Here is an 11,828-nt window from a genome sequence, read left to right as displayed (position 1 = left end):
CCCAAGCACTTGCAATAGGTGGTGAAAGCATTAAAATTTCTTATTAGGTCTCACAGAAATTTTACATATTTTCTTCCATTTCACCTGGAGATGAATCTAAGATGAAACTGCTTGGTGCCTGTATTTTGCAACCTTCAGTGCTCAAAGGCAGTCTCCTAGTGTGGGAACTATGTGTGGTTATTAAACTATTTCTACTCTAGCTTTGGTAATCTGGAACCCTTTGCTTGCTGAGAAACCCTTTAAATCTCTCAGCCCAAGCAGCTAGCAAAGAACAGTCTCTATCCCCCTCTATTTTTCTGTCCCAAATTTTCAAACATATTAACAGGGAGAGGGAAGACGATGGTGGAATTGTTCTCTGCTGCCAAAGTTGTTAAAGTTTGCAGGTAGCGCAGCTGAAGACCTGCTGTGGAGTTGGCCAGCACCATGGAGGCCTGCTTGAGGGCTTTAGAAGCATTCCTCTCTCCCTCTGCTGCCACAACCTGCAACATAAGAGAAATGGAAATGGCATTGCAACACTGACCATAGCAGGGAAAAGTCACCTTTACAACAAGGAGAAAACAAAGATGCACTTGGATGCCCAGGACAAAGGTGTGGGACATTGTAGCCTGTGAGTAGACAGCCATGGGTCTCACCTTAGCTCTTGCCTCTTGTGCAGCTTCTGCTTCAGCTGCCATCGTCCTCTGCATGGCCACGGGAATCCTGATGTCTTTGATCTCCACACGAGCCACTTTGATTCCCCACTGCTCCGTGGCACTGTCGAGGATGTCCTTAGAGACAAGCACCAGCATGAAGAGCACAGTGGTTGGAGAGAGAACACAGTGTGATTTACTGCTGCCTTGACAGGAGAGGCAGAGGGCAGACCTGCACAGCAGGAAGATGGAGCCCTCCTGGGGTGCTAGTACCCATGGTGGTGTGAGCATGGCAGGTATCTCTGCCTTATGAAACTCCTCCTGATCAACACCTGTGTCTGAGACAGGGAGCTGGTTGGTACCTGAAGTTTCTCTCTTATGTAGGGCTCTTGTAGGGGCTCCCTCCTGCCCCCTAATCTATGATTCTCACCCTTTCTTTAGGCAGACACTTACCAAACTTCTCTCTTTTACAAAGTAATACAATAGCAACTTCTGAGAGCAATTGTCATTGTACAAACATATTGGTGACTCACACGTCACAGCCCTGCAGCACTCAGGATCTGTGTTGGAGCACCATAACCATCAAACTCCTCAGTTCTGTACTTGTAGCCATTATGGCACAAGACCTGACAATTTAAACCTCAGTCAAGGGTCTGCTACAGATAGAGCTTCCCACAAAGAGCTGACGTGTTTCTCATTGCTTGAGCAATCTCTGAGCGAAGTCTGCTTATGCTGATTTATTCAACTCACTGGATAATTTCAGCAGCTTCACTGCTTTTTGATGGAAAATAATTCTTCTACAGGAATCTGGGGAAATACATTTTCACTAATTCTTTCTTACTTCAGGCAATGAGAAGTATAACTGAAATGACCATTCAGGAAAATTTTGCTATCACTATTAAGGAAAATAAGGGAGATTGTTTCTAATTTGCCACTCCCCAGAACAAATCTCCCTGCTTACCAATGAATTCACGAGCCAGATTTACCTGGATACCATGAGCAATCTCTTCTCGACCAGCCAGGAGCTGAGCCAAGCTCTTTGTACCCAGCACATTTCTCAGGGTCGTCTGTGCCAGGAGGAAGGTGGCTGCATGGACATCGGTGACGTTGGCAACAGCGCTGACCGCACTGTGGATCCTGTAGTACACCACCCCATCCACTTGGGTGGTAACAGCATCTTTTGTCAGAATCTGCATCGTAGAAACATGCAGAATTACAGAAGGGTCCAGTAACACACCCCTTGACAAGGAAGGGGAATTACTGTTATTCCTTTTCCTTAAGTGATGAAGAGAGCCTGATAATTCAAGGAAATTAAGCATTTGTTTTGTTTTCTTTGGTTTCTTCCTTTTCAAGAAAATAATTTTTGCAACAGCAACAGTTTGAACCAGGGCAAAATGTTACACATACTATTGAAACAGTACTTTAAAAGCTAGGTGAATCTCATCACCTGCATGAATTTCTGCTGCAATAATAAAGAATGCTTACCCTGTCTATTTCTTGCAGAAAGTGCCAGAACTGGTTTTACACATTGCATGTCATTTGGAAGACCAGTGCAACTTTAACCAAGCAATGTATTTGTAAGAAACACATACAAATTAAATCAAAGGTGAAAATCAAAGTGCAAAAATCAGTGAAAAGAAACTCCAAAAGCTATTTCAGTGTTCATAAAGGAGGTTTTTTTCATTTTTGCCAGTGCAAGGAGAGGCAAATGCCCTGTGCCTCAGCAGACAGCTGGCCTCAGCTGAGCATTGATGATGCTACGCTGTTTTTTCCCTCCTCAGCACCTTTTCCCACCACAGAAACTCTGCCAACAGCTGCAGAAATCTTGCCAAAAGCTGCTAAACCTTGTACAGCACAAGTACTGCAACCATTTTCCTTCCTGCCTTCTATTTTGGGGGATCCACCCCTGCAGCCTCTCTTCTCTCATCCCATCTATCTTCTATTTGGAGCTCCGACCCCACCTTCTTTATCTTTTATCTCACACATCAGCAAGAAGAGTCTGCTTGGCCTGCAATGATTCACCTGTGGGTTTTCATAAGTAGAAGTTTTGTAAGCTGTTTGGAAGTCAGAAGATACAGCAAATAAGCTAAACTGTATATGACAGCTCACAGCTGCAAGACTACAAAACACCCACACTATTTTTGATCGTGCCACAAACCAGCTCCATGTTTCACTTCTCTTTTGGGTGGCTGCTAGAGAATAGTTACCTCTTGTGGAGGAATGTTACAGGTAACAGTTCGAAGATCAACCCTGATAAACGTATCTGTACATGGAAGTATGAGGATCAAACCTGAAAAATAAAAATAATTAGATGAAATGCTTTGGAGAGATGAGTATAGAGCCAGGTACCAGCACAATGCAAACAGATGAAAATATCCACAGTGTGGGGAATGAGCCAGGGAGCCGTGCAGCACTTTATTACTGCAGCTGTCCTTCTGTTGCAGGAGGTGACAGCAGAGAAGTTCTGCATTTTCAAGCAACAGAGGGGAATGCAGATATCTGCAAAGATGTGAACTTATCAGGCATTAATGGCTTAGAGCTCTGGGCAGGGAATGGACAGACTTCCATTCTGGTTTCAAATCTGCCATGAGACTTTTGGCAAAAATTCCTTCCAGGCCTTTGCTTATTTTCTTCTCTTTCAATCATAACTCATTTGCAGTATAATGTGTTTGACCCCAGGAAAGACACCTCCCTTCTCCAGAGTCCTCTACCACCTGTAGAAGTTCATATTTGGAACGTTGTCCTCAAATCTGAACTATCCTGTGAAGTGGGAGACTTGACACTATTTTTTTAACCTCTGCACCTTGCTTAGGTGCCCAGAGCCATGCAGAGGAGTTCAGCATCTGCCCTAGCTGTATTTTGGACCACATTGCTATTATTTAGGAGGAAAGACAGTATCTGAAAAGGACTTTTTCCTTTTATTTCAACTCCCAATTTGCCCAGTTTCACTGCACAAAGGTGGTAATTGTATGTAATTACTTGGTGTTGTTGGTTTTGTGTTGTATTTGCAGTTTGTATCCTCATCTTAGGTGACTGTAACAGACTCTGTGTGGGTGCAGAGTGTGGGAAGGCTCCTGCGCTGAAACATTCACAATTTTCAGAGCACAATACAGCTAAAGAGCTGGCAACAAAAAGTAACTTTGGAAGTGAGGAATAAGGAGAGTGGCCATGATCACCCCAAAAAAATTCTGTGGCAGAGCTGAAGGCTCTACATTCACCCACCAGTGCCTGCAGCATGGAAGCTTCTGTCATCCCATATATGCAACAGCAAAGCCATTACCTTGTCTTTGCTTAAACCCGAAGGTCTTTAAACTTATGTGTTGTGCTGTGATAACTGGGTGGCATTACTTTCTATTCAGAAAACATAACATAACAAACAAACATAAACCAGCTTGCAGGCAAAGGAACTGCAGCAGAGGACCTTCTCACCCTCCCTTCTGCTGTGAAGGTTTTATGGGCCTTTGCAGTTCTCTGTGCGGTTACAGTGCATCTTAATAGAATAAAACTGCATGCATTCACCTGGTCCCTTTGATTTCTTAGGCAGTATACGTCCCAGCCGAAATACAACAGCGCGTTCATATTCTCTGACAACCTAGGAAAATATTTTAAAATTAGAATTTTACAACTAATCCTATTCCTCCATTCTAGTATATATTTTTAAATATATATATGTATTTGACATCCACATTATGTGAGAAATACAGCTAATATAGAGACTAACAAAACTGCAAGTCACAAAGCATTTTTATGTTTTCTCACCTCATCCTTTGCTGGAAAAAACTCAGACCTTGGCCCTGTGAATAAGTCATAAAATAGACCAAATATACAAGAAACGTCACTGATTTAACGATGCTATCCACAACTCTTTCAACATCACTGCTACACTCAGAAGAGCTAGTTATAGGCAGAGTAAAATATCTCTCACATCAGATAATCTACTCAACTACTTCAGACAGTAGGATGACTCATGTTCTGGGGTTCACAGCAATCATCCTGGTAATTCACCTCTAAAAACTGCTTTAAATGAATCATATTATGCCCGCATCTTTAAGGGACTGTGGGCTTAGGTTGCATAGTCCCTCACTGTTGGGACTTGACTCCTTTTTCTCTCATTACCTATGTTAATGACTATTGCTGGCAGCATCACATGACTTCTTCAAAAACATTTTTAGATTTATTCTCCCAATGTGTTGTAAAGCAAGGAAGACAAGGAAGCTTAACTGATTGTGGAAGCTGACATGGGAAGAAATCAAATGAGTAAGTTGTGGTGCTACAGAAAGTCAGTGGAAGTCCGTGGATCTCTTGGTCCCAGACCACAAGCCCTTATTTCCAAAAAGCTAATGTGTGCTTTAATAGATCAATAAATAAATAGATCAAACAATAATGGCAATAGATTGTTCTTTCTGTGCCTCACATCCCACTAGCTTACCTTGATACATGCCCAGATGGAAAAAGGAAAGGTAATAACCACCAACAGGAAAGAAATTGAAACCAGGATCCAGCCACAGACACCAATTCCTTCCCGCCTATCAGCTATAAAAGAATAGGGAAAAAAAAGCAATGAATGCAAATCCTGAAAAAAAAGTTATCAAAGAGAAGTAGATCTAACCTACTACAATAATGATGATCTGCAAAGCCTACAAAGACTTGGTCTCTCTTTCCTCCCTCTCAACACTCACCAAAAACACCAAACCACAAACATCCTCCTGCATGAAAAATTAAAAGGTTTAGAAACCATGTTTTGCAGCAGGAAAGAAGGCAGAAAAGCGACAGGCATTGCCAAAGCTGGGAGCTTGAAGAAATAAATGATCAGGTGGAATATCCATGGATATGAATCAATGTCAGTGTGCCATGGCTGGGACAAGAGATTTAATTTATATGAAGCAGGTAGTAAGTAAAATGAGGGAAAGTCCTGCTATCTTTAGATGGAAGCTTTGAGGAATACTGATGGACCAGTTCCTCCACTGAAAGATGAGATTCAGAATCAGTGCTTGTCAAAATGCACACCCAGGTACTTTGGGTAGCTCTCTCACTGTGTTTAGCTCTTCCCATCCCAAAATATTAATTTAATTATCTTAGTGCCTGAAGGGAAGGCAGTGGTGAGTTGTTGTTCATGTACTAAAAGTTTGGGAGGGTTTTTGTAGGGGAAAGGGGATCAAAGAGCTACTGGTCTTCAGAGAGATTAGCAGCTGGAGCTGCTGAGGTCTTCACAGAAGAGGCAGAGAAAAGGGTGAGGAATGGACAGGCCAGTCCTGCTGTAAGGACTGAGTGATGCAATGTCAACTGAATGTTGCTGAAAGCAGACACGTGTTTGAATTGAAGAGGTGCAAGAAAAGCAGAAGAAGCAGGGATGCCAGCTGGGCATCCATTGAGAAGAGGACTCCTGCAGGCATGACCATCAGCAGAAACAAAGCTGAACTCAGCAGGCTATGCTTCAGCCCTTCCCAACACACTTCATCACAGGCAGAAGAGGAGACAAAGGCTCAGAGGTCTTCTGAGCATTGGGAATTTCTGACATAAAATAAAATTCATGTAATGACAGAAACTGATAAATAAGGAAAAAAAATAAATAAAGCTTTATTTTATACTTTCAGAGAAAAACTTGTCACCAGTGAGACAGCATGAGGTTACTGGATCCCCAGGGCACAAGTTAACAGAGCAGTGGAGCTGGACTGACAGGTTTGTCAGAAAACCCCTGGTGATCCTGCAGGAGACACACACCACCCCTCCCGCAATGCTGGCCTCTTGTAGGAAACTTCACACAGAGCTCCTTACAGGCTCTGGCAAGGAAGCCACACTAACTGCACACCTGGATGTTACAACTGAGCACTTTGCTTCTTGTAGGTTTTCCCCTACCACCTCTGAGGTCCTCACTAGGGGTTTAATCACTCATAACTAAGTTTGGGTCTGATAGGGCCCGGTTTGAGGCCTCTCTCTGAATGCTGGCTGTGAGAGCTGGGCACAGAACTGCTGCACTGGGAGCTTGGCTTTCCTCCTCACCCTTTCTGACAAATAATCTGAAATCCCTGGTTGGGGCATCATCAGCTATTCTGTAATCACTGGTAGGGATGGTTTGAGGAGCTCCTCTGCGTAAATTATAATGCAGACCCCAAGGCGATGTGTTTGAAGGCAGGACTTGTAAAATTTTATGTGAAAAGCTTTAACACTTTCACTGGTACTTGTTTACCACACGACATTCTTCACATTACAGCAATGGTGCACAGGCTACAAAAGGTACCTGCAGTACCAGCAGTCAAGTGTCTTCTAATCAGTGGAGAGAAGGTCAAAGGAACTTATGGAGGGGTGTTCACGTCTGATCATGAGCATACAACGCTCTGCTTTCTCCCTCTTCATTGCACCTAAACGATTAGCATAGAGAGATGCCTGAAAATCCTTTTCTCCAGTGCCAAGTTTGGCCATGAAGAATGGCCCTCAAAAGCTTATTTCAGATTGTAGCATCATCTGCCACCACCCACCTGAGACCACTGTGAAGATAGATGGGAATGACACAATCCTAATAGGACTAACACAACACACAGACGAGGGGAGGGGGTTGGCAGAGAACAAATGCCTCTGTGGATAGATATGTAAGTGTCTGAGAAGGGGAAGGTCAAGGTATCACCACTATGGGTAAGAAGCTGTCGTGGTTTAACCCGGCTGGCAGCTAAATACCACGCAGCCGTTCGCTCACCCTCCCCCCTCCCTCTCTGGGACGGGGGAGAGAAATGGAAAGTGAAGCCCGTGAGTTGAGATAAAGACAGTTTAATAAGACAGGAAAATAATAATAGCAAAATAATAATAACAATAATAACAATAATGTTACAATGGTGATAATAGGAAAGTAATAATAATATGTACAAACAAGTGATGCACAATGCAATTGCTCACCACCCGCTGACCGATGCCCAGCCTAACCCCGAGCAGTCCGGCCCCCCCCCCCCCCGGCTAGCCACCCCTATATATTGTTTAGCATGACGTCAGATGGTATGGAATACCCCTTTGGCTAGTTTGGGTCACCTGTCCTGGGTCTGTCCCCTCCCAGCTCTTACTGCACCCCCAGCCTGCCTGTTGGCAGGACAGAGCAAAAGGCTGAGATGTCCTTGGCTTGGTATAAGCACTGCTCTGCAACAATTAAAACATCGGGGTGTTATCAGCACTCTTCTCATCCTAAGTCAAAACACAGCATTCCACCAGCTACTAGGAAGAAAATTAATTCTGTTCTAACTGAAACCAGGACAGAAGCACACGTCTAAACCTTGACAAAGTTCTACTGACTCCTTCGTGAGACCTGTCCTGGAGATCCTGATGGGAGCTAAAAGTGCAGATTCCAATGAGAAAAGCAGTGAATGAAAATACACCTGCTTAACAGTGAATCCAGACCTAATCTCCAAAGGACATCACAAATATACTCTGATTACACCAAAACTTCAAACCATTTAGCCACAAGACAAATGAAGATTTCTAGAAAAAGACAATTGTGAAGAATAACAACTACCCAACATATGACTGACTTGATTTTGCCATCCCCATATATTGACTATAGTAGTCACAACCAGCAAAAACCTCCCTCAGGTCTAGAGGCCATAGCAAACTAAAAGGTGCAATACACTGCAAAATGAAAGGTCATGGAGAACAGGAGAGGTGCCTGAGGACTGGAAGAAAGCCAATGTCATGCAAGAAGAAGAACCCAGGCAACTAATGGCCAGCCAGCCTCATCTCTATCCCTGGAAAGGTGATGGAGCAGCTCATCCTGATGGTTATCTCCAAGCATTTGGATGATAAGAAGGTGATCAAGAGTAGTCAACATGGATTCACGAAGGGGAAGTCATGCTTAACCAATCTGATAACCTTCTATGAGGGGATGACTAGCTGAATAGATGAGGGGAGAGTGGTAGATGTTGTCTACCTTGACTCCAGCAAAGATTTTGACACTGCCTACCATAATACTCTCATAGACAAGCTCTGGAAATGTGGCCTGGATGACTGTGGACTGCGGACAGTGAGGTGGATTGAGAACAGGCTGGATAGCAGAGCTCAGAGGGTTGTGCTCAGTAGTGTGCAGTCTAGTTGGAGGCCTGTAGCTAACAGTGTTCCCCAGGGGTCAGTACTGTGTCCAGTGCTATTCAATTTACTCAACAACCTGGATGATGGAACTGCGTACAAGTTTGATGATGATGCAAATCTCGGAGGAGTGGCTGATACCCCAGAGAGCTGTGCTACCATTCAGAGGGACCTCAACAGGCTGGAGGGTTGGGCTGAGAGGAACCTCATGAAGTTCAACAAAGGGCAAGTGCAGGGTCCTGCCCCTAGGAATAATCCCAAGCACTGGTACAGGCTGGGGACATAGCCACTGGAGAGCAGCTCTGCAGAGAGAGACCTGGCAGTTCTGGTGGACAGCAGGCTGACCATGAGCCAGCAATGTGCCCTTGTGGCCAAGAAGCTGCATTCTGAGCTGCATTCAAAGGAATGTTGCCAGCAGGTCAAGAGAGGCAATTCTCCCCCTCTACTCAGTCCTGGTGAAGCCACATCTGGAGCATCCCTTCCTTCTGTTGTATCAACTACACCACTCAGCTTGATGTTGTCTGCAAACTTGAGGGGGTTGCATTCAATCCTGCTGTCTATGCCATTGTTAAAGATATTAAAAAATGTTGGTCCAAGACAGACCCCTGAGGGACATGACTCATCAACAGCCTCCACCCGGACATGGAGCTGTTGACCACCCTTCTCTGGGTTTGGTCTTCAAGCCAATTCCTTATCCACTGAATGGCCCACCCATCAAACACATCTCTCCAATTTGAAGACCAGGATGTCATGTGGGACTGTGTCAAAGGCCTTGCAGAAATCCAGGTAGATGACATTGGTCAGTCTTCCCTTGTCAACTGATGCAGCCATAGAAAGTCACCAGATTGGTCAGGCATGATTTGCCCTTGGTGAAGCTGTGCTGGCTGTCCTGGATCACCTCCTTGTCTTGCATGTGCCCTGACACTGCTTCCAGGAGGATCGTTTCCATGATCTTGCCAGGCACAGAGGTGAGGCTCACTAGTCTGTAGTTCCCTGGGTCCTCCTTTCAACCATTTCTAAAAATGGGAGTGATGTTTACCTTTTTCCAGTCACCAGGGACTTCACCTGACTGCCAGAACTTTTCAGGTATGACAGAGAGAGGCTTGGCAGCTCCATCAGCCAGTTCCTTCAGGACCCTGGGATGCACAGCATCAGGCCCCATAGACTTGTACCTGTTCACTTCCATCAGGTGGTCTCAAACCTGCTCTTTACTTACAGTAGGAGGGACTTTGTTCCCCCAGCCCTCATCTATGGGCTCAGGGAAATGAAAGACTTGGGAAGACTGACTGGCAGTGAAGACTGAGGCGAAGAAATTGCTGAGTACCTCAGCCTTCTCCATGTCTGTCGTTATCGGTTCGCCCTTCTCATCCAGCAGAGGGGGTAGGTAGGCTCTCCTTGGCCTTTCTTTTCTGCCAGCGTACCTAGAGACTCCCTTCTTGTCATTCTTTGCATCCCTTGCCAAGATCAGCTGTATCCATGCCTTGGCTTTCCTGCCCCCATCCCTACACACCCAGACAGCATCCCTGTGCTCTTCCTAGGTCATATGTCCCTGCTTCCCCTGCCTGTGCATTTCCTTCTTGCACCCCAGTCTGACCAGCAGGCCCTTGCCCAGCCATACCAGTTGGTATCAGCTCCCTTGCTTGAAGGGAGTAGCAGGTGTTCGTTACACAATCCCAACCACATTAAGTGTCCTTTTTGGGCTGAAAAATTACTTTGCCTTTCTTCACTTACACCTATTTTTCCCTTTCTACTCTGTCCCTATGTGTATGCTGACTTGGTCATTTTAGTCCCTGAGGTCATTATCCTGGAAGGTAAATGCTGAAGCATTCTGGCAGGGCAGTATGAGGTAATTTGTCATGTCACTTACAGCAGCAGATTCTGAATTTTCATCTCCAACATATAAGGGAGACCTGCAATGAATGCCTGGGTTCAGATGTACTTTTGGATTATTACTGAGAAAAACACAAACACACACAAAAAATGAGGCTTACCAATTAGATGCTCTGTGTTGTTTTTCTTGGGTGTCTCTCTCTTGGGATCCATCTCATTCTAGGGAAGTTCTGATCCCCTCACAAAGACAGCAGCATACCTTGAAACACCAGAGCACTCATACAAAGCACAGAAAAGGGAAGCTCTGTGAGAGAAGAAATCCCCACTTGCACGAGAGCCCTCTGGGAGTCAGTAACCCTGGTGAGGATGGCATGTTTACAGAAACAAAGTCTCGCAGGTCACTGTTACCTCTGATGTAACTCCTCGCTCTTCTGTGGCAGGTTTTTGGCTGGGAATACACATGGCCCAGCTGGTTTTACACCCTACAGTATCCAAGCTGGAAATTATTTCTGTGGGTCACAGTAATATCTGCCACCAAAGATGAAAACAAAAAGCAAGACAAAACAGAAAGAAAAGATAAAGCTAGTGGGTGTAGACTGAGTACTGCTCACTTCTTAGTAGGTGAAGTCCCCCTGCCGTGTGGAATATCTCTTCAAACATTTCTTGATACTTTGCAGCACAGTGTGTTGAACCCTTTTGTGCTAGATAACCAATAAAATAAAAACCCAGTAGAAGAATTTCAGCCCCCCAAGTGTTAAAGTTTTCTCCCAAATAAGAGTAATCTTCTAAAACACCTTCCTTCCAATACTGGCATCAAACCAAGTATAATTGGTCTCTCAGCAGAGAGCAGACTTCTCAAAGGACACAAAACTGCTGCATGTAATGAGAAAAAATAAGGGGTGGTTTTTCATATTTAAGTTACAAATTTAACTTACAGTTGCATTAATTCAATGGTTGTTTTCTGTGGGCATCCATCATCTAGAGTACCTTGGAAGAGCTGGCTCCAGCTTCATGCAACATAAGTCTTCATCAGTGTCAGTCATCACATTGGTCCCAGATGGGTCATTCAAAGCTTATTGCTCCCTGGACAACCCTTACAGCTTCACAAAGACAGGAACCTAACTCCACTGAATGGGCATTTTAAATCACTGTGAAAGCCATAAGCACAGCTTGCAAAACGGGGATTCACATGTTTATCGTAGTGCCCTCCCTAACACATCACAGTATCTGTATGAAGTCATTTGTTGCATTTTCCTAATTATTTGGCCTGTCATACTTAGGCTGCAAGATCAAACCTGTCCATGACAA

The 11,828-nt window shown here is 44.5% G+C and overlaps 1 protein-coding gene across 1 annotated transcript; it reads right to left on the bottom strand.

Annotated features, from left to right (window-relative positions):
* Positions 1-278: 278 nt before the first annotated feature.
* On the bottom strand, positions 279-10,733 carry STOML3 (stomatin like 3). Its single transcript, XM_032207441.1, has 7 exons — positions 10,682-10,733; positions 5,059-5,162; positions 4,149-4,221; positions 2,837-2,919; positions 1,616-1,819; positions 633-767; positions 279-479 (listed from the first exon to the last, which is right to left on the bottom strand). Exons 1-7 carry the CDS (start codon positions 10,731-10,733, stop codon positions 279-281), a joined length of 852 nt encoding a protein of 283 aa, XP_032063332.1.
* Between the last annotated feature and the right edge of the window lie 1,095 nt (positions 10,734-11,828).

The sequence above is a fragment of the Aythya fuligula genome, chromosome 1 (genome assembly GCF_009819795.1).
Source record: "Aythya fuligula isolate bAytFul2 chromosome 1, bAytFul2.pri, whole genome shotgun sequence".
Taxonomy (NCBI): domain Eukaryota; kingdom Metazoa; phylum Chordata; class Aves; order Anseriformes; family Anatidae; genus Aythya; species Aythya fuligula.
Note: the sequence above shows the minus strand (reverse complement) of the source record. Positions and strands in the feature narration are given on the sequence as shown.